The 20,457-nt window shown below is 38.7% G+C and overlaps 1 protein-coding gene across 2 annotated transcripts in view; it reads left to right on the forward strand.

Annotated features, from left to right (window-relative positions):
• BLMH (bleomycin hydrolase) overlaps positions 1–20,457 on the forward strand; it is a 45,821-nt gene that overhangs the window by 16,417 nt on the left and 8,947 nt on the right. Inside the window, exons 7-12 of one of the 2 annotated variants that reach the window (XR_002148965.3) lie at positions 8,030–8,185; positions 9,077–9,235; positions 9,349–9,416; positions 10,763–10,880; positions 11,297–11,380; positions 13,599–13,657. Coding sequence is in view for 1 of the 2 variants with exons in the window: in XM_006940004.5 (XP_006940066.1) it covers positions 8,030–8,185; positions 9,077–9,235; positions 9,349–9,416; positions 10,763–10,880; positions 13,599–13,668 (571 nt within the window). In the remaining variant the exon portion in view is untranslated. Of the gene's footprint in view, positions 1–8,029; positions 8,186–9,076; positions 9,236–9,348; positions 9,417–10,762; positions 10,881–11,296; positions 11,381–13,598; positions 13,669–20,457 lie in introns of those variants that run through there. The other variant, XM_006940004.5, reaches the window with a different exon arrangement.

Raw genomic sequence — 20,457 nt, forward strand, 5'->3', positions numbered from 1 at the left:
CATCAGGCTCTGTGCTGACAACTCCAAGCCTGGACCCTACTTCAGATTCTGTCTCCGTCTCTCTTTGCCCCTCCCCTGCTTGTACTCTGTCTCTGTCTCTCAGGAATAAATAAACATTTAAAAAAATAATAAAAATAAAAAAGTAATAAGGTTTTAAGCCTGGTAGCTGGGCGAATGCTGTTGTGGTTCATATAAGTCAGAAATTATTTTCAGAGACCACTGTGAGGAAGAGAAACATTGGCTTTAAAGTGCCTAGTCTCAAGGCACTGTCCAGTTGGAAATGGGTTTCAAGCACATGGGAGCAATTCTGGAACTCAAGAAGGAGAATAATCTAGAAAAGTGATAGTGATGATCGTACAAATGGCTGAAGCCTTGGGGATGATTGAAATCCTTGAAGGAGAATAGAAGGTGTGAGCGCGCTACAAAGACACGCACAGGTTGTGTCTACAATATCAAGCTTTATTCAATCATAAATCAACGTTAAAATAACTGTAAAGCAGGTTCAGGATTCCAAATTCAGTGACATTTCTCCGCACGTTTAACTTGGCTTCATACGTGACACAGAAAACAAAGCAGAATACAAAGTCATACATTAAACAAGATACAACAAGGTAAGAAAGTTAACAAATGCAAAGCCAGTCCTTGGGCGCATAGTTGAGATGAAGTTCTGAGCATGTGCTGCTTGTTATGTTCAAGCAGTGGAGAATCTGTTATGTTCAGAGATCAGTCAGTCAGAGCCTTCAGTGGCACTGCCTTTTTGATGTGGTGAGATGTGAAAAGGTCAGCATCTGGAGGGTCTGACAGTTTGCTGCAAAAATCTTCCTTTTTAGAGTTTAATCAGCCGTGGGCCTTTGCAGGCTTCCTCTGATTCTGCTGCCTATCAGTTCTGAGTGTCGTCAGAAACCAGTGCTGGTTTTGGCAATATCTGGTCTTAGCTGCAACCCCCTTGACTCCTTATGACACTGCTTGACATAAATCCCTGCTTGACATGAGTGACTCAATCTAGCTATCTACATGGGGATAGAATAGATCTGAATAGAGAATTCTGGAAGATACCTATTTCTATAAAAGTGAATGCCAGAACTATGTTGTGATGTAGGCACCAAGCATCAGGGTCAGATGTTGTAGACAGGTCAGAGAATATGAGGACTGAGAAAAGGCTGCTGATTTCCTGAACGGGTGTATAGAATAGTGTTAGTAGAAAGGAAGAGGGAAGGAGCTAGATGGAGAGGAGTCAGACCATGGCAAGAAAAGGAAGGTAGTTTCAAGAAGCTTGGCAATGAGGAGGAGAAAAATTGATACTCATTAATTCCACAAGTATTTATGGAGTACCTAAAATATTAAGCATTTCTAGGCACTAGGAGTACAGTGATGACCAAGACAGATAGGGTCCCTGCTCTCATGGACTTTACATACTAGTGGAGGAAGACAGATAATACACAAATAAATGAACAAGAAACTATCTAATGTGATATGTACTTGGAAGAACATATAATATGGTGATTAATGAGGTGGTCAGGGAAAGCCTTTCTGAGGTCAAATTTGAGCTGAGCCAGGAGTAAGAGGAAGACCAACCATGCAGAGAAGTGGACACAGAGCATACCAGACAGAGAAGACAGTACGTGCAAAAGCCCTAAGATGGGAGAAAGCTTGGTACTTTCGAGGAACAAAGGAAAGCAATGCGGCTTGAGCTGGGCAAAGGTGGGAATGGTTGTGGAATGGGTCTTGTAGAGATAAATTGAGAACTGGCTTATATATGGCCATGGTGGTAATTTTGCATTTTATTGTGAGGTAACATTTCAATTAAAAAAAAAATCCCTCTGTTGGAGCGCCTGGGTGACTCAGTCGCTTGAGCGTCCGACTTCGGCTCAGGTCATGATCTCACAGCTCATGAGTTCGAGCCCTGTGTCGGGCTCTGTGCCGACAGCTTGGAGGCTGGAGCCTGCTTCAGATTCTGTGTCTCCCTCTCTCTCTGCCCCTCCCCTGCTCATGCTCTGTCTCTCACTGTCTCAAAAATAAATATTCAAAAAAGAATAAAAAAAAAATCCTTCTGAGTGCTTTGAGAATGGATTGTAAAACCATTAGGAGGCTATTGTGGTCATGTAAATGAGAGGTTATAGTGATTTGGACCAGGTCGGTGACACTGAAGCTGAAGAGAAATAAATACATTTTGGAATACATTTCAGAAGTGAAGCTGCCAGGACTTGCCCATGTGGAGGACAATGAAAAAGGAAGAATCAGGTGACGTCACGGAACCTTGAAGCAGAGGGCTTGCAGATTTGAGCAACGGTCTTTTGGCAGTTAGGGCAGTGTGAGGGAACCAGCATGTCAAAAAGGATAGCAAATGCAAATGAGAAAAATAATAAATAATAATTGAATAAGGGTTTGAAGGAGGGAAAGAATAAATGTGCTTTCAAACTTTAATGTACTTATGAATCCACTGGAGATCTTATTAAACTGCAGATTGATTCAGGTCTGGATGCAGCTGGAGAGTCTGCATTTCTAACTATTTCTTTGATTCAAACACTGCTCTAGAAGTAACCTCAAAATCATCATTTGACTATTAGTTATCAGCTCTCTGTATGAGCTCATTTCCTTTAACATCACAGAAAAGGCACATACCTTTTAAGGGTACTTTTTTTTTTTAACGTTTATTATTTTTGAGAGAGACTGACAGAGAGCAAGCATGGGGAGGGGTAGAGAGCGAGAGGGAGACACAAAATCTGAACCAGGCTCCAGGCTCTGAGCTGTCAGCACAGAGCCCGACTTGGGGCTCAAACTCACGAACTGTGAAATCATGACCTGAACCGAAGTTAGACGCTTAACCAACTGAACCACCCAGGCGCCCCTCAGGGTACTTTTTCATGTCTTTCTCTGCCTGAAAACATATTCAGTGCCTCCAGAAAGTATCTCCTCTGTCTGCTCTTGCAGGCACAGGTCAGTGTTTTCGATTTTCTTTTTAACAAGATTGTTGCCCTTCTTTCATTCCCCACTAGAAAGCAGTAGAGAGCTGTCGTCTTGGCATTATCAGCAGTCCCCAAGGCCCTGCTCCTTCCCTCTTATAAATAGCTTATTTACCCTCCACACTGAACTTTCTTCAAAGTTCAGCTATTTTCGGTGACCCCTTTTGTGTCCTTGTGGCCATTCTACTCTGTGATCAATAGGTCATTTTACCTTTGAGCCTAATTCCTCAATCAGTAAGTTGGAGTAGATCATCTCTTAAGGGCACTGTAGCTTTGCATTTTTTATAGCAGTAAGCAACTAATATTTCTATAGTTCATTAAACTTTATTGTCCACTCTCCCAGCAACCCAGTGTTGTAAAAACAAATGAAGATTCTGTCACTTCTATAGTGGTTCTAGACACCAAAATCTTTTAGCTTTACCAGTTTTCTCCATTTAGTGTAGTTAGGTTGATATCTTTGAACTACCTTCCATTCTAACCCTTTGAATTACTATGGTTTCCTCCATCCTGTGTCTGCCTGTTAGCCGGCTTTAAACTCTTGCCCTGGTAAGTGTTCATGGCTGATTGTCAACTATTATATCCTCTCTTCCTCCTCTCACTTGATGTCTGTCTCCCATTGAGCCAGGGCTATGGGAATTGATTCAGTCCCACATCATTTGTCTTTAAAGTGAGATCCACACATTCCCTGTTCCATGTTGCATGCCTCATGCTTTCTTTGTCCTTTTTTCTTTTTTCCATTCCCTTTATTGATTTTATCATTCGCCATGTAGACGTCAGCAGATCATTGAAAATGAACAGATCTCTCTGGAGAAATTTTTCTAGAGACCCATTATAATGGATCTTTTTTTTATAAAATTAGACTTAAGAGGCAAAACCCTTTATAATTTACATTCTTCCTACTTGTAGACAATATAATAAGAAACATAGGCAATAGTACAAAATGGATATAAACTGGAAATAGGACATGGGCCATTCTGACACCAGTCGAAGCTTTTCTGATGGATTATAGGTTGGTACACATATCCGCATTTTGAGGTTAGTTTAAATTTTTTTTTATGTTTATTTCTGAGATAGAGACAGAGTATGAGTGGGGGAGGGGCAGAGAGAGAGGGAGGCACAGAATCTGAAGCAGGCTCCAGGCTCTGAGCTGTCAGCACAGAGCCCGACGCGGGGCTCGATCTCACAGACCGTGAGATCATGACCTGAGCCGAAGTTGGTCGCTCAACCAACTGAGCCACCCAGGCACCCCTTGAGGTTAGTTTAAACTCCCTGTTTATTTATTTATTGGCCTCTGTGCCCACTGTGGGGCTTGAACTCGCGATATCAAGTGTTGCATGCTCTGCTGACTGAGCCAGCCAGGCACTCCATAAACTCCCAATAATTTTAATTAGCCAAGGATATAAAATCATAGAAGCCAGCTGGCCACAAGAGGCAGGTATAGATGCAGCATGTCTCAGCATGGCTTCCCTTTGCTCCCCAAAGTATGCAAGGGAAGGATCTCAGTGAATCCTTCACTGAGATAAATTTTTGGCATACCATTGCCCTCTTATATTTCGCTCATGTCACAATTTTAAGACAACATTCTCTGGTGATCTCTATTTAAGGAATAATTACAAACATTGGATTCCTCTGGGGTTTGTTGTTGTTTAGTTTTTAAACTATATTCAGAGTCAGCAGGGTCACCTTATTATTAGTTTGGGAAGTTAGAGAAAAAGCACTTTCAGTTCCCATGTGTCATTGAGACCCATATTTCTCTGCCTTCAGTATTTTAGTGTTTTAGAGAGCCCATATTCCCTGAATCCACTTCCTTGGCTCTCTTTAACACCTTTTTATCGGGTTGGTTCTTATACTAAGTTTAGTCTAAAATCACATTTACAAATTATTTATTCAGTAGGTATTTCTTTAACACATATCCCTGGTACTATCTAGGCATTGGGTTGTAGCAGTGAACAACACAGACAGGAATCCTTGCCTTCATATAGTTTACTTTCTTTTTAAAAAAATTTTTTTTCATGTTTATTTATTCTTGAGAGAGAGAGACAGAATGTGAGCAGGGGAGAGGCAGAGAGAGAGGGAGACACAGAATCTGAAGCAGGCTCTAGGCTCCAAGCTGTCAGCACAGAGCTCGAAATGGGGCTAGAACTCCCGAATCGCGAGATTGTGACCTGAGCCGAAGTCGGACGCTCAAGCGACTGAGCCTCCCAGGCACCCCTAGTTTACTTTCTAATAGAGATGAATAAAATATATAAAAAGTATAATATGTTAGAAGGTTAGTGCTATGGAGGAAAATAAAGGAAAGATAGCAAGTGCTGGGATGGGGAGTGGATAATTTCAATTGAAGTCACAAATATATTTTCCTAAATGGATAATTACGGTTTCTCATATGTACTTATAATCTGAGGTATATGGTTATAGTCTTACTTTATTCAATTGTGTATAATGACTTGTGTTCGATGACTAGTATTTTTCTTTTGTCCTGAATGCCAAGTGTGTCTTGTGAGAAAAGGTGACATTCCCAGGTTGACCACCAGAGAGCAGACTTGGCTATCTAAAGCTCTCTGTCAGTCGTACCTTTGAGAACAGGGAATGTTATTTCAGAACAGCAGAGCCTCTTATCAAGAAGATACAGTGTCAGAGACTCTGGAGATTATACTTTGGAAATATTTTTTTTAAGTTAGAACTTGTGTAACTATTGTTAGTTTGCTTGGAGCCAACTATTCTTTCCAAAGTATTACAAACTGACTTGGAAGTGTTATAAACTGGCTTGGATAATTTATAATCACGGTAAACAAATAATATAAAACAAAGCAACATGTCTCAAATTGTAAGAGAGTAGATAAACTATAATATGTTTACACAGTGGACTACTATACGGCAATAAAGAACAAATTAGTAATACCCACAGCACAGCCAGTGAATCTCACAGGCATTATGTCAACAAAAGAATCAGACACAAAAGAAAATATGCTTTATGATTCCATTTATATGAAGTTAAAGAACAGGCAAAATTAATCAATGATTATATAAGTCAAAATGGTACTTACCGTGGGGGAGGTGTGGATTATTGATTGCCAAGGGACCGGGGAACTTCTGGAGCCCCGAAAATGTTCTGTATATTGATATAAATGGTAGTTACATTGGTATGTGTGTATGTAAAAAGTTGAATAGAGCTGTATATTTCAGATTAGTGTACTTTATATACTTACTGAATATATGTTATGTCTCAGTAAAAAAAGTGAGAATAGTAAATAAGGTCATGGAATTTAGATTTGTTGTGGGAGGTAATAGGGAAGCATTATGAAATCTTCAACAGGGAAATGACTTGAAGAAACTAATGTTTCTAAAATTACTCATCCTCTAATGATGTGGAGAATAGAACAGTGTTCAGATCAGCTATTATATCTAGATCAGATATAGTGCTACATGCTATGCTGTAGGAGAGACCAAATATCCATGACCTGGTCCTTATCCTTAAGAAGTTTATGGTCTTTTGAGGAGACAAATTATATGAAACCGAGAAAGTTACAGTGTTAAATGCTTGATTCGTGGTGGTATGGAAACAGCACTGAAATCAGATCTGAATGCAAATCCTAATTCTGCCATTTATTAGTTTTCTGTTAGTTTTCCCTTGAAGTTTTCCCTTATTAGTTTTCCCTTGAGTATTGGTTTCTCTATTTGTAAAATGGAAATAACATACTACTTTTGTCTAGAAGATTTAGAGATTTAGAAGATTCAAAGACTATAGTACAGCATGACATTCAGTAAATGTTCCCTTTTCTTAAACCCTGTACCCATAGAGCTTTTTTTTAAAAAACAAAAAAAACAAAAACAAAACAAAAAAAAAACAACGTATGACCTTAGTTCAGACCATGGTTCTGGCATTTATTGGCTATGTGACCTTAAGTAGATCTTAATTTCTTCGAGTCTCAATCTCTTGGGGGAAAAAAGAGAGAGAGGGGAAATTATACCTTGAGAGAGTGTTATGAGAATTAACAAAGCCTAGCAGATACCTAGTATCTAGCATAAAATAGGCACATTCAATAAATAATCATTTCTCTGGAATGTAATGGAGTATACAAACGTGTAGTACAAATAATGCAGGTAATAACTGATGAAATTGGATCAGGGTGGTAACTGTGGGGTAGAGATTATGTTATTTTTTTTTTTTAATTTTTTTTTTTCAACGTTTATTTATTTTTGGGACAGAGAGAGACAGAGCATGAACGGGGGATGGGCAGAGAGAGAGGGAGACACAGAATCGGAAACAGGCTCCAGGCTCTGAGCCATCAGCCCAGAGCCTGACGCGGGGCTCGAACTCACGGACCGCGAGATCGTGACCTGGCTGAAGTCGGACGCTTAACCGACTGCGCCACCCAGGCGCCCCTATGTTATATTTTTAAAAAGATACAGCAAATTTGATAGAGCAAATTTGATAGAGCTTCTATTTTTGTCTTTTTATAAGATGAAAATAATGCAAAATATATCCTTGGATTATAATGATAAATTGAAAGGTGTGACATCATTAGAAAATATGTTAGGGTCTCATGACCCCAAAAATGGTACCTTCCACTAGAAGTTATTTTTGTTCTAATAATACTTTTAATAGGCATTATCATCCAAGCTCCAACTGAAAAGTTAATGCCTTTTCTGTTAGTGGAGATCCCTGTCATAATCAATGGAAAACCTAGATGCCTAAAGGGAAGGAAATCCATTTATAAAATACATCATTATTTGTCACTTAAAATATAATCACCAGAGTAGCAACCCAGATCTTATTGGGTATCAGTGGTGAGCGGTTTCTTGGCTAAAGAAGTATAATTTGCAGGGAAAATCCTAAGCACTAACTATTAACGTTTCAGAATTGTATTGTTCAGAGTGTTTATGAACTCATAAGTTGAATGATCTCAAGTCCTAGACATCAGCCTTCAAATTTTTGGAAGTACTAGATTTCCTGTGAAACTTCTGGCTTGAATAAGCTGCTGATTTCTTGTGTTTCCCAAGCTTGAAGAAAATGACGAGGTAACACCTTTCCCTAGCCATTGCTCATTTGTCCTCCTTTCTTCCAGATATTCCGAGTGGTGTGCATTTGTTTGGGTAATCCACCAGAGACATTTACCTGGGAGTATCGAGACAAAGATAAAAATTATCAGAAGATTGGCCCCATAACACCGTTGGAGTTTTACAGGGAACATGTCAAGCCACTCTTCAATATGGAAAATAAGGTTGGAGACAGGCACTGGCAGCCACTGGCTGTTTACTTTCAGATACCTGTTGACTACAGGGAAGGGCATAAGATTCTTGGGTTAACATGCGATCATCAAACAAGACACTAAACACACTTTTTCCCCCCTTCCTCTGACATATTTTATGTACTTAATTATAAAGTTGGTCATCTCAGGATCTGTCACCTTTCCTCAGTGCTCCTCTTCAGAGACTTTTCTAACTTTAGGCCAGCAGTCAGTTTAACTCGCACATGCTTCCATGATTTGGGCCCAGAATCAATCTCAAGTGCAAGACCATAAAAGGAGATTAGGTGTTTCTCACTGTGGGTTCAGAGCACCTCTGTACTGTGGGCTCATTAGGAACCCTCTTGTGGAAGGGAGCACTGTCCTCTCCTAGTTTTTTCTGCTCTCTTCATGTCTTCTCCACCAATTTAGCAAGATGACCAGAGCCTCTTACTTTGTTGGTATCTTGACCCTCTTATAAGCAAATGACATTATCAGTGGAATCCCAGCTTGGTTGCTGTATTGCCAGGAGTTGAGCTTGTCTTGTAACTTGAGAGCAAGGATCTTATAGAGATGTCATCTCTATCTTGCCTTGATACTCCGTGCATACAGTTCTTCAGAATTAGTTTTGGGGCAGTTCTTGCCAGTAGGAAAAACAAGTAGATGTAGCTCCCAAAGGGTGTCCCCAACTGGATTCTGCAAGAATCTCTCTCACATGACTCACTTTTTGTTTCTTTGTTATTTAACACAAGGTATTTGTAATGTTTTTTTCTTGTAGGCAGAGGCGATGAGTTTGATGCCCACATATGAACTTAGAGGAGAGGTGTGTGTGTCTTGTTTCACATTCCTGGTTTTATGTTCTAATCAACGTGGTATTGATCTCAATAGATTTGTTTAGTGAATGACCCTCGGCCCCAGCACAAGTACAACAGAGTTTACACAGTGGACTACTTAAGCAATATGGTTGGCGGGAGAAAAACTCTGTATAACAACCAGCCCATTGACTTCTTGAAGAAGATGGTTGCAGCCTCCATCAAAGATGGAGAGGTTGGTGTTGTTTCTGTGTCTTCCACATTGGGGTTAAAACCTCCGCTTGTTTGGTGTATTAGGAAAATAGGATTTATGTTGACTTTCTTTTTTTCCTCTTTCTCCATTTCTAGGCTGTGTGGTTCGGCTGCGATGTTGGAAAACACTTCAGTGGCAAGCTGGGCCTCAGTGACATGAATGTGTGAGTACAAGAAATTTAAAATAAAAAATCCTTTGTGGGTTGTTGCTATTGGAGTGTACTCTTGGTATGAAATGACTCAGCTGAGGTTCACCCAAAGATTAAGGGTCAAGGGTGGATCTCTCTCTTTGCATCTTGTAGAGTTTGAGGACTCATAGCAGAACCTCCACGTACATACATGCTCTAACCTGGGAAGTCAAGATCATACTTCATACTAAGTTGAAATTGTTGCATGTTCCTGAAAAGCCATCCTATACGAGAAAAGCATTTTTAAAAATAGTTGCTCTGTAAGTCTGCTCAGTGCATTTAAGATGTAATGAAAGGTTTTTTAGATTTCTTATTCGCTATTTCATCCTTAACTACTTCTCTTTGATGCCTTATGTATTTTGTCTTTATGACAACTAGGACTAATTTCCATGTATGCTTTAAAGCATTTTCCTGGTTGTTTATGACAGTGAAGATTCATTTGCTAACTAAATCATACAAAATTCCTTGACTATTATACAATACACCCCTTTATACTTTCTTATTGTTACTTATAAAAAGTTCAGAAATTAGCTGACAGTTAACAACAGAGGAAAGAAATCTGCTAAAAGAGAGCATTCATGTTTTTTTTTTTTAACTTTGACAATATTCTTCAATATTTTTGACATTGTTTATTTAAATTTCACCATCAACAGTGATCTAAATGAATTCAGAAACTGAATGAATTCAGCTCAGAAGAGATCTTTTTTATTTTTTTAAGTTACTTCAAAAGTTTGTTTTTTTGTTTCTTCTTGGTGGGGAGGGGCTCCTGGGTGGCTCAGTCGGTTGAGCATCTGACTTATGCTCAGGTTCATGATCTCCTGGTTTGTGGGTTTGAGCCCTGCATCTGGCTCTCTGCTGTCAGCGCTGAGCCCACTTCGGATCCTCTGACTCCCTCTCTCTCTGCCCCTCCCTGCTCGCACTCTCTCAAAAATAAACAAACACTTAAAAAAAAAAAAAAGGCTTTTTTACAGTTTTTCTTGCCAAAATGACCATTACAAACTCATCTTGTCAGCTTTTTGATATGGGGAATGTTTATATCAACATATTGAAGTAATATGTTTAATTACTTCATATTTTCATATCAACATATTGAAGTAATATGTTTAATTACTTCATATTTTTCTCAGCACTCTTGTGACACATAGAGAATGGAATCCCATCGAGAGACTAAATTCTGCATGTTTATTCTCTGAAATGCTACAGCCCATATTTATTTGGAACTGTTGAGCCCCTTCAGTTTCTTCTATATTCCTTTAAATCCCGAAGCCGGTTTTCCCCCTTGATTGTACTGTCTTTATTCTGTACTACCGTTCTTTTTACAGCTATGATCATGAGTTAGTGTTTGGTGTCTCCTTGAAGAACATGAATAAAGCTGAGAGGTTGACTTTTGGTGAGTCACTTATGACCCACGCCATGACCTTCACTGCTGTCTCAGAGAAGGTATGACCCTCAGCATGCCTACTGCAGTGTTTGCACAGATGGACCTACATTCTCCTGTAGACTGTTATCCAAGAGAGCTTCATTCATGTGATTTCTGTTAAAAGTTAACTTCCAAGTAAAACATTGTACTCGCGTCACTTGGGGTTTGGCTGCCTGCTCAGAGGTAATAAAAATAGGAACTTTCCATGAGGAGCAGAATTTGGGTCAAAGAGGGTAGGGAAGGAACAGCTTTTTTGTGACTTTGGAAGTTCTTGGTGTGAAGAGAAATCAGCAAGAGAACCTGGGGGAGAAGATAACTTCTATTTATAAGGAATTAACTTATAAATAAAATAACTTCTATTTATAAAGAATTAAGTTATGTTCATATCTTGATGACTTATGATTTTAGACTTACCTTCTTTTCATTTGTCATTCAGATTCTTCTGCAGTAAAATTTCAGGAACAGTAATTTGAGGATTTTGTGCCCATTACTGGATTTATGCACAGCTATTCAGGAAAATGTAAATATAAAGTATTTAGAATTTCCTATGAAATACTGTGAAAAGTAGTGTCACTATTTCTAGGACACAGTGTTGGAAACAGTAACTGAAATTTTATCTTTCACGAATAAGCTCACCCATTTCTAGGCTGTAAAGTGTATATTTTACCCCTGTGCTAGTGATCAAAGGAAAAAAAGGCTTCAAACTACTTTAATTCTTTACCATCATAGCAGAAATGTTCTTTTTGTAGCCAAATCACTGGAAAGTCACAGAATAACTACCTTGACACTAGAAGCAAAACATTAGAAGGAACTTTTCATAAAATACTATAAAAAATAGAATGAAATAAAATTAAGTAAAATACTAAAATACTTAGAATAAAACATTGAGTTGTTCATATTTGTATGTTTGGACTGCTATATTGTAAAATTTAGTGGATTTATAACTAAAGGTGGATTTAGTGAAGCTCCTTAAATTAAATTTTTAAATTTTTTAGAGGATTATTAAAGGACAAAAATAAATGAAAAAGCCTGTAATTTCCAGGAGAGGTTCAGCTTTTTATCATTTTCCATCTGTGTGATATTCCTGTTTTTCAGAACTAAGAATCATACATACTTACTCAGAAATAAAAATCATACATACTATGTCATTTTCTGTGGCACTTCCATTCTTTGATTGGTATGGTTTATTAAGATGTCATTTTTTTCCTCAGGGAAATGGAGCCACTTTATGTGCTAATAGTATAAAACAGAATTTATATTATCATAACTGGAATTTTATATTGCGATTTCTCTCTTCCCTCCAATTTGGGGTTTGACTGCCAAAACTAGTTTGCACTGCATTTGAACGGTTATACAAAAGTAAGCGCTAGTAGCTACACTCTGGGATATTCTTTCTTGTTGCTGATTTCTTGGAATCCCTATGAAGGAGGTCCAGGTATTATTCTATATTTGTAGATGACATAGAGAACAGCTGTATGTAGGCCATGCAGGAATTCATTGGCAAAGGAAAGGAGAGGAGACATTTGCAGACTCATTGTAATAAATGACCCTAGGTAATACAGATTCTAACAGATCTAATACAGATATTTAAAAGGAAAGTAAATATATTCTACAGTGAGGGGGGTAGAAAACCAGAACACACATCTAATAGGCGAGCCCCAGAATGTAGAGTTTAATTATGTGGTTTTGAAGGTACCTAGGCCTGCGATGCAGGGGTAGTACAGATAAGGGTTTTTGAAACTTGTCGATTTGATTTTTGGCTATTTCTGAGACTGAAAATTACTGAGATCTAAGAAAACTGCCAAGAGTAGAGTCAAATCCCATGTAGCTGAGACTCATGCAGTTATATGCAAGTGGGAGTTGACAGATGAAATCATTAGGAGATAATGCAGTAGCCAACTCTTCTTCTCATGCTACAGAGATTTAAGTTGTTTTGACATCAGCAAATGCCCTGGGTAAACATAAAAGAATAAAGTCTTTTCCCAAATGGAGCCTTCCTCTTATCCCTTTCTGTGTCACTATAGTAAAGGTTATAAATGAAGGTTATCATGATAAGTGTCATTGTTCCTTTAAGAAGATTATAATTGAGTTTATTTTATTAATGAAGATAGAGGAGGGAGAGAGAACGGTAGAACCATCTGGATTTTGTTTTATGAAAATAGTCCTTTTGCTTTGCCATTCAATCTGTATTGTATTCAATTCAATACTTGTGTAACTGAATCAATAAAAGTGCACATTTGGAGAGTATCATTACTTGGTTCCCCTAAGGAGAAAATTAGGCTGTATGATGAAAATATATTTGTTTTCTTTTTAAAACTCTGACTAGATCTTAGAATCATTTCTGTAATCAATATAGTGGGAAGCCTTTACAAAGAATGCAAATTGATTAAAAGCAAGGGTCCCCGTCTTCAGATGGTATTTACCACTTTTCGTAATTTAATATTTTGTATTTTCAGCCAAGGAGCATTTTATTATGCTTATTTTTAGTATAGACTGCAGTGTAATGGAGAAAATAGTATTTATTAGATTTATTGCATTTTTACCTCAAGAGTTGAACCCCATTTCTATTAGAGTATCCCTTTAGTTATAGTAGAGAATATTTGGCCCTGGTCATGTAGATCATGGCTGTATAGAGAAGGCTGTTTCTTCTAAGTGGCTGAAGAAGAGCTAAAATTATGTGACACCTCAGCAGGAGGGATCTAGTTTCAGACCATACACTGTTATCCACTTTTTTGCAGGATGATCAGGATGGTACATTTGTGAAATGGAGAGTGGAGAATTCATGGGGTGAAGATCATGGCCACAAAGGTGAGCTTAATCTGATAATACTAACTCGGGGTTGACTGGAGTCAGTGCTACTCTGCCTCCTAAGACATGTGAGTAAAAAGCTGCACTAGTGTGGAGTATTTTTCAGTAATTAGTCTATTAGCTAGATTATTCTGTGGAAAATCTGAGGATCTGGTGTGCCCCCACGATCCCTGTGACCAGCATGGTGTGCCAGAACCCGCAGTTTATCTCTGACACCAATATGTGCTAGCATTCATTCTAAACCATGCTGACCCTTCTAGATCTTGTACCAGAATCACTTGACCAATGACCAAATGCTATTTGGTGTATTTTCACCTACTGCGCTCTCTAGAAAGTTAAAGCCTTCTGAGTGGGAGAATAGGATTGGCAAGAAACTTTAGGCATTTATTGGAGAGTCCTTAGAAGTCCAAAGAGCAGAGGAGCACTCTGGTTACCGTTTAGAACTGCTCTATTCTGACAAATTAAAACCCAGGCAGAAGTCATAAGGACATTATAGTAATTAGGCTAAAAGCTAACAGGTAATAGGTAATATGAGTTGGAGAAAAATAAATAGATATATAAGCAATGTGAAGAAAATAAAAATTTCTAATAGTGATATCAGCCAGAGATTACCATTGAGTAACAGTTTAGGGTATATCCTTGCAAATTTTTGAGACCATATATTTCAAGACAGTTTTTCATAATAGATCAAAGCCTTCTAAGGTGTTTTTATGCTTTAATTTTTAGGGTTTCAAACCCAAAGTGGCAACCACCATAGAGTATTGTACATGTGTGCTGGTGGCATTTTGTAGCCATTCTTTCCCACAGCCCATATTCTTTTTAAAAAAAAAAATTTTTTTTTAACGTTTATTTATTTGTGAGACAGAGAGAGACAGAGCATGAACAGGGGAGGGGCAGAGAGAGAGGGAGACACAGAATCAGAAGCAGGCTCCAGGCTCTGAGCCATCAGCCCAGAGCCCGACGCGGGGCTCGAACTCACGGACCGTGAGATCGTGACCTGGGCTGAAGTCGGACGTCTAACCAACTGAGCCACCCAGGCGCGCCCCCCCCCCCCTCCCCCAGCCCATATTCTTAACAGTAGTCAGTGGATTCTGGTTAGGAAAAACACCATAACCACAGCTTACTAGACCAGTTAGGAGACTGAGAAGAAGTAGGTAAGAAATCCAGTAGATACCCAAACACTTAGAATCAAACTTCAGCATACATCCCACCAATCAGGAATCAGCCGGAAACGTCCTTATTGAGAAAGAAAATAGAGATCTCAGCAGCTTTTTGCCTGTTGCCTCCCTGTATGTTTAGATAGTGATTTCCCCGCTATGTTTTTCAGAGCCGTAGGATTTCCAAGGGTAAAAGATGGAGAAGAAAGGGTGTGGAGGTTTGGAAGTGAGCAGATGGGGCGTCAGTCATTTATATTTGCAAACTACTGTCTTAGAAGAGTCTGTTAACCTGAGTTTTAAACTTGAGTGTGCTGTGATTCAGCAGCATGGGCCCATACATGACAGCCAAAACCTGGAAGCCATTTAATTTGTCATTCCAAGTCTTTTCATCTCCCGTGATAGGATCATTGGTAGATTTTGACTAACCATCCCCAGGATCTGCTGTGAAACTCAGCAGCTCGGTGTTTATATGTAAACAAATACCAGGGCTGTTAGTGCAGTTCATCATCAGATAGTTGCATATCTCCCTGCTGTTATTCTGTGATTGTGGGCACGTATTAATTAAATTAACTGGTGTGAATTAAAGTATATTTCAGTGTTTATTTTTGAGAGAGAGAGAGAGCATGCACATTAGAGGAGGGGCAGAGAGAGAGGGAGACAGAATCCCAAGCAGTCTGCATACCATCAGCATCAGCGCAGAGCCCAATGCGGAGCTCAAACCCATGAACCGCAAGATCATGACCTGAGCCGAAATCAAAAATTAGACGCTTAACCGACTGAGCCACCTGGGTACCCCCCCAAGTGCAGCATATTTTAAAATTGGTGATTCCTTATATGATGAATTTTGTTTTAAGACAAATACACATAGGGATCAGGTAGAGAGGAGTAGAAACCTTAACAAACCTAGCAGAAAGTAACGGACACTCATAATTCAGTTACATCTGCAAATTGGTAGTAGTTAAGAAATGGATGCAGAGGAATAGCTTGTCTTAATTTGGAAGGATTTGGTATTTGTAACATTTTACAACATAAGATACTGCTTCAGATGGACCTCAGTAGCTTCTGTTTCATTTTTGGTCTAATTTGGTCCCTTGTAATTGGGCTTGTGTCCATAATGGTTAGTGTCTAGGAAGTGGACTAAAGTTATGGTTTGTTTAGATGAGCCTGGACCTGTTGGCTTGCTTCTGTGATGTTTTTCCATCTGTCACAGTCACTCAATTTATAGATAGTAGTGTTTTTTGTTAGTCTCAGCCTGTCCATAGCCGGTGTCGTGGCTTGACCGCCCTTGTGGTTTTTACTATGATTACAGGATACCCTTAAGTGGTAACCATCAGGAAACTTTGAAAAAGTAAAAGTTTATTGCTTACAGAACCTGGAAATTACACAGCTCACGTGGGGCCAGACATTGAGGTCACAGGTAGACAGAGAGCATGCACATACCTGGGGTTCTGCTTTAAATAGAATTGAGGATGGGAAACTAGGGTTTTGCAGGCTCACTGTTTATTGCTGAATTTAAAACATAAGGGCAGGAACTTAAAGCGTGGGAAGAGAAGAAGCAAGCGGCCTAAACGGTCAGTTATTGAAATCAACTAGGATTTCTAAAACAAAGGAGCCTCAGTTGGGGGAGGTGGCCTGGCTCTTTCTCTAGTCATGTGGCTGACAATGTGTTTGAGATAAACATCTTGGCAGTGGATGCCATTGCAATCAAAGCCTAAGTCAGGCACTTGCATTACAAAACAACAACAACAATAACAAACCTCTCAGGGTTTACACTACATGGTAGTATCCATTTAAGAGAGAATAAACACATAAAGTCAGACAAGTGCTCTTTTTGTGTAGTGTGAGTTATTGCCTTTATTACTTTGGACCTAAATACTCTTAAAGAGGATTCTGGGCCACTATTATTTTTTTCCCATTCAACTATACCTCTTTACTTACTCAATAAAAGTTTTATTTTTGCTAACTTATTCCATTATGTTGAGAGAACTGAGGTCTTGATCCTTGTGATCTGCCTGTAATCCTTGGTGAAATCTTCAGCTATCTAGTTAAGATTAAACTAACTTTTTTGTTGTTGTTCTTGAATAACTAAAATGCCTGAGATTATGCAGAGCAAAGCATTTCAGTGGAGAACTAAAAGCTAAGAAATTGAGGAGTGGGGAATAAGGAATAGTTCATTCAAAGCCAAAATAAATAAATTATTTTCATGTGTTTCTTAGTGATGTTCTTTTTTACTTAACAGGAAGGAAGGAAAGAAAACATAAATCTAACTTTATTAGCATACTTGGCCTGACCTTAGGAGAGTGTGTGTAGTATGTTGTTATGCTGGCAATATGTGTTTACCCCAGTGAGGCCCTCCTGTCTGGCATCCTGGTGGGCATTGGCTGGCATGTGTGAAGCAGAAGCTCTGTTTGTGCTCCCTCTGGAGACATGACAGCCTTAAACAGCAACGCTGGGATTTTGTTTCTGTAGATAACATTGTTAACAGTTTGTTACTATTCTCTTTGGGATTTCTGCCTGTTAAGATTGATGGTTTCTGAAAAAGCAGTGTTGATAATACAAGCCAGATGTAAACAGAGCAGAGATACTTAGGCATGCTGCCGTTGCCCTCCCCTCAGTTCTGGCTTTGGTCTTCTCCATCGGTCCTGTTTCCCCAAGTGAACAAAAGTACTTTCTGACCACAAGAGATATAAAAAGAGAAATTCATTCTTGTCTTACTGGGCCCATTGGGTTGCTTCATGTTGGTGAATTCCAGTATTCTTAGTCAGCTGGACTAAAAATTGGATGCATATCTAACATGTTGTATTACCAACAAGGCTTTCTTTTTGCACCTGCTTCTTAAAATACTTAGCTGTGTGTTTTGTACGTTTATGGATCGTATCAGAAAGGGGGGGGGGGGGGGGCGTGCCTAGCTGGCTCAGTCGGTAGAGCATGTGACTCTTGATCTTAAGGTTGTGAGTTCAAGCCCCATGTTGAGTGTAGCGTTTACTTAAAAAAATTAAAATCTTAAAAAAAAAAAATGAATTTCACAACTGGATAAGGGAACAGACCTTGGGACTTGTTACACTGCCTACCATTTGGAGAAGTTGGTAGACTTATTAGAGTAAAATGGTTTATAAAGTATTTAAGAATTTAAAATAGAGGAAATAACCTTTGGTGTTTCTCTTAGTCAGAAAATCACTTGAAAAGAGGACACTCTTCAAGCCAAAATAACCTGCAGGTCATCTAGATAATAAGTGATAGAACCAGAATTATACCCAGAAAGTCTGACACTAGAGCCAGTTTTCTTAACCACTGAACTCTACTTCCTCTCAGTTTCTCTGTTCTTATAGCTTCTATTCCACTCATGGAATAACAGAACAACAGAACAATTCATGATCTTTGGGGATCGGAAACTAGTGGTTGAGAGAACATATAAAGCTATAAAGGATTGGAGACATCATGTAAATGGCTGATGTCGGGAAACTGGGCTCCTAGAGCACCATTCATGGCTGGGAATGTGAATAATAAGGGAACGGGGTGGGGTATCTTGTGAAGTTTTATGTTCAAATTTAGCACGTTGTGAGTTGAGCAAGTAAAAAACTATGTAAATATCCCAAATTTCCCAGAATTATTTTGTCCATGCTGCTTTATAATGTGTTTGTTTGTTTGTTTTTCTTATTTTTTAATCATGGATAATTTTAAGCACATATAAAGTAAACAGAATAGTACTAAGGAACTTCCACGTGCCCATCACCCAGCTTCAATAATTATTGGCATTCTGTCATGCATATAACAAGGTGTTTCTGACCATCAATAAATTGAATTCTTGGATGTTCCTCCTAATGAACCAGTCTTATTATGGAACTTTACTCCTCCAATGCATTCACTTAGTCATGAGATGGTATTCTAGTTTTAAAATCTGATACAGCAGAGCTCTGAACATGGAGTTGTCATAACATAGTTCTTATTTAGTTTCTCAGTATACTAAATAACACAGTCTTTAAGTGAGGGTAGGGAGAACATTATTTTCATCCTGCAGTGGTCACTGAAAGAAAATATTTCTTTTAAAAATTTTGTCTCTCCTCGGGCGCCTGGGTGGCTCAGTCGGTTAAGCGTCTGACTTTGGCTCAGGTCATAATCTCAGTTTGTGGGTTTGAGCCCCTCATTGGGCTCTGTGCTGACAGTTCGGAGCCTGGAGCCTGCTTTGGATTCTGGTTCTCCCCCTCTCTCTGCCCCTCCCATGCTCATGCTCTGTCTCTCTCTGTCTCTCAATAATAAATAAACGTTAAAAAAAATTTTTTTTTAATTTTGCCTCTCCTAGTTTTCATTTTGAACCAAGATTAGTTTTTCATTTTTCTAATTCCTGTTGTGCCTTTCAGATACATGAACATTTGAATTTGTTTTTAACCTATATTCTTCATCTTTTCTTACAAGTAGCCTCTCTGTTCCTGATTTCATTTTAATGGAATTTTCAGACTTTCTCCTAAAAGAGAGTCTCTTGGTGATTTCAATTAAAGAGACTTCGGCATATTAGAGATTACTCTAGAAAGAAATTTATGTGGCTGATTCAGATTATATCTGGACTTCTCCTACTTCCGGAAAACCAGCCTCACCAGCCAAACTATCCCATATGATTTTGGAGACAGTATGTCCAAAGCTAGGCAAAAAAAAGTCCTCATATCCTTCATCTAATATCCTATTGTGGAACCAGGAGAGACAGTGACTACTTTCTTGATTGTAGATCCTGGAAAGTAATTTAAGTCCTTACGGTTTCACATTCCTCTATCAGTAACATGTAATTTCTGTTTCCTTATGATGTCCTACAGTTTGTATATACCCATAAAATGAAATAATGTATGAAAGCATTTTTCAAACTGTATGCTATTACGTAACTCTGAAGAGTTTAATGAGTATTCTGTATTTCTGTCAGAGGTACTCTGTATATATAGCTCATAGCATCTTGCTTCATAAGAATTCAAAATTTGCTGATGCGTTTGTATTTATTTTTCCTCCTGGTATCAAGGTAGAGTAACTCAGGATAGGAGTATGGGTGATTATGCCCATGTTTTATGTGAAAAAACTGAAACTTGTTGAGAGGTTTTGATTTACTTGGATTGCACTGTGTCAGAGATAGAATTCGGACTCAGGTTTCTTAGTTTGACAGAGGCAGCTTCCCTAAAAATGTTTATTACCTATAAAAGGTAACCTGTTATTTGCAGACCTATTTGAATTCAGTTTTGTATTTCTGGCACAAGTAATGTAAATTATAGATGATATTGAGCTGAATATACTGAAATGAGAAAATTATATGAGCTAAAAACAGAGGCTTCTGACTTTCTGGAAGGGGGCAAGATACAAATTTGTTATTGCACTGCAAGGTTTTCATGTCTCTTCTAGCTTGGGAAAAGTGCTGCTGTTACCAAGTATCAGAGTTCTTTCAAAGGGACTTCTCATCCTCTATCTTTATTAACCAAAGAGGCTGCATGACTTGGGCTAAAAAATAGTACATGTGAGTGAGTGAAACAAAGGAAGCTTGTGATCTCGGATCGACCACTGCTTCCTTATCAAAGTGTATGACTAAGAAGGGCTACTGTTTGTGAGAGGGGACAAACTATGGGACAGTGGCTCCTCTTGACCTGTAACCAGGCGTAAG

This window comes from Felis catus, chromosome E1 (assembly GCF_018350175.1).
Source record: "Felis catus isolate Fca126 chromosome E1, F.catus_Fca126_mat1.0, whole genome shotgun sequence".
Taxonomy (NCBI): domain Eukaryota; kingdom Metazoa; phylum Chordata; class Mammalia; order Carnivora; family Felidae; genus Felis; species Felis catus.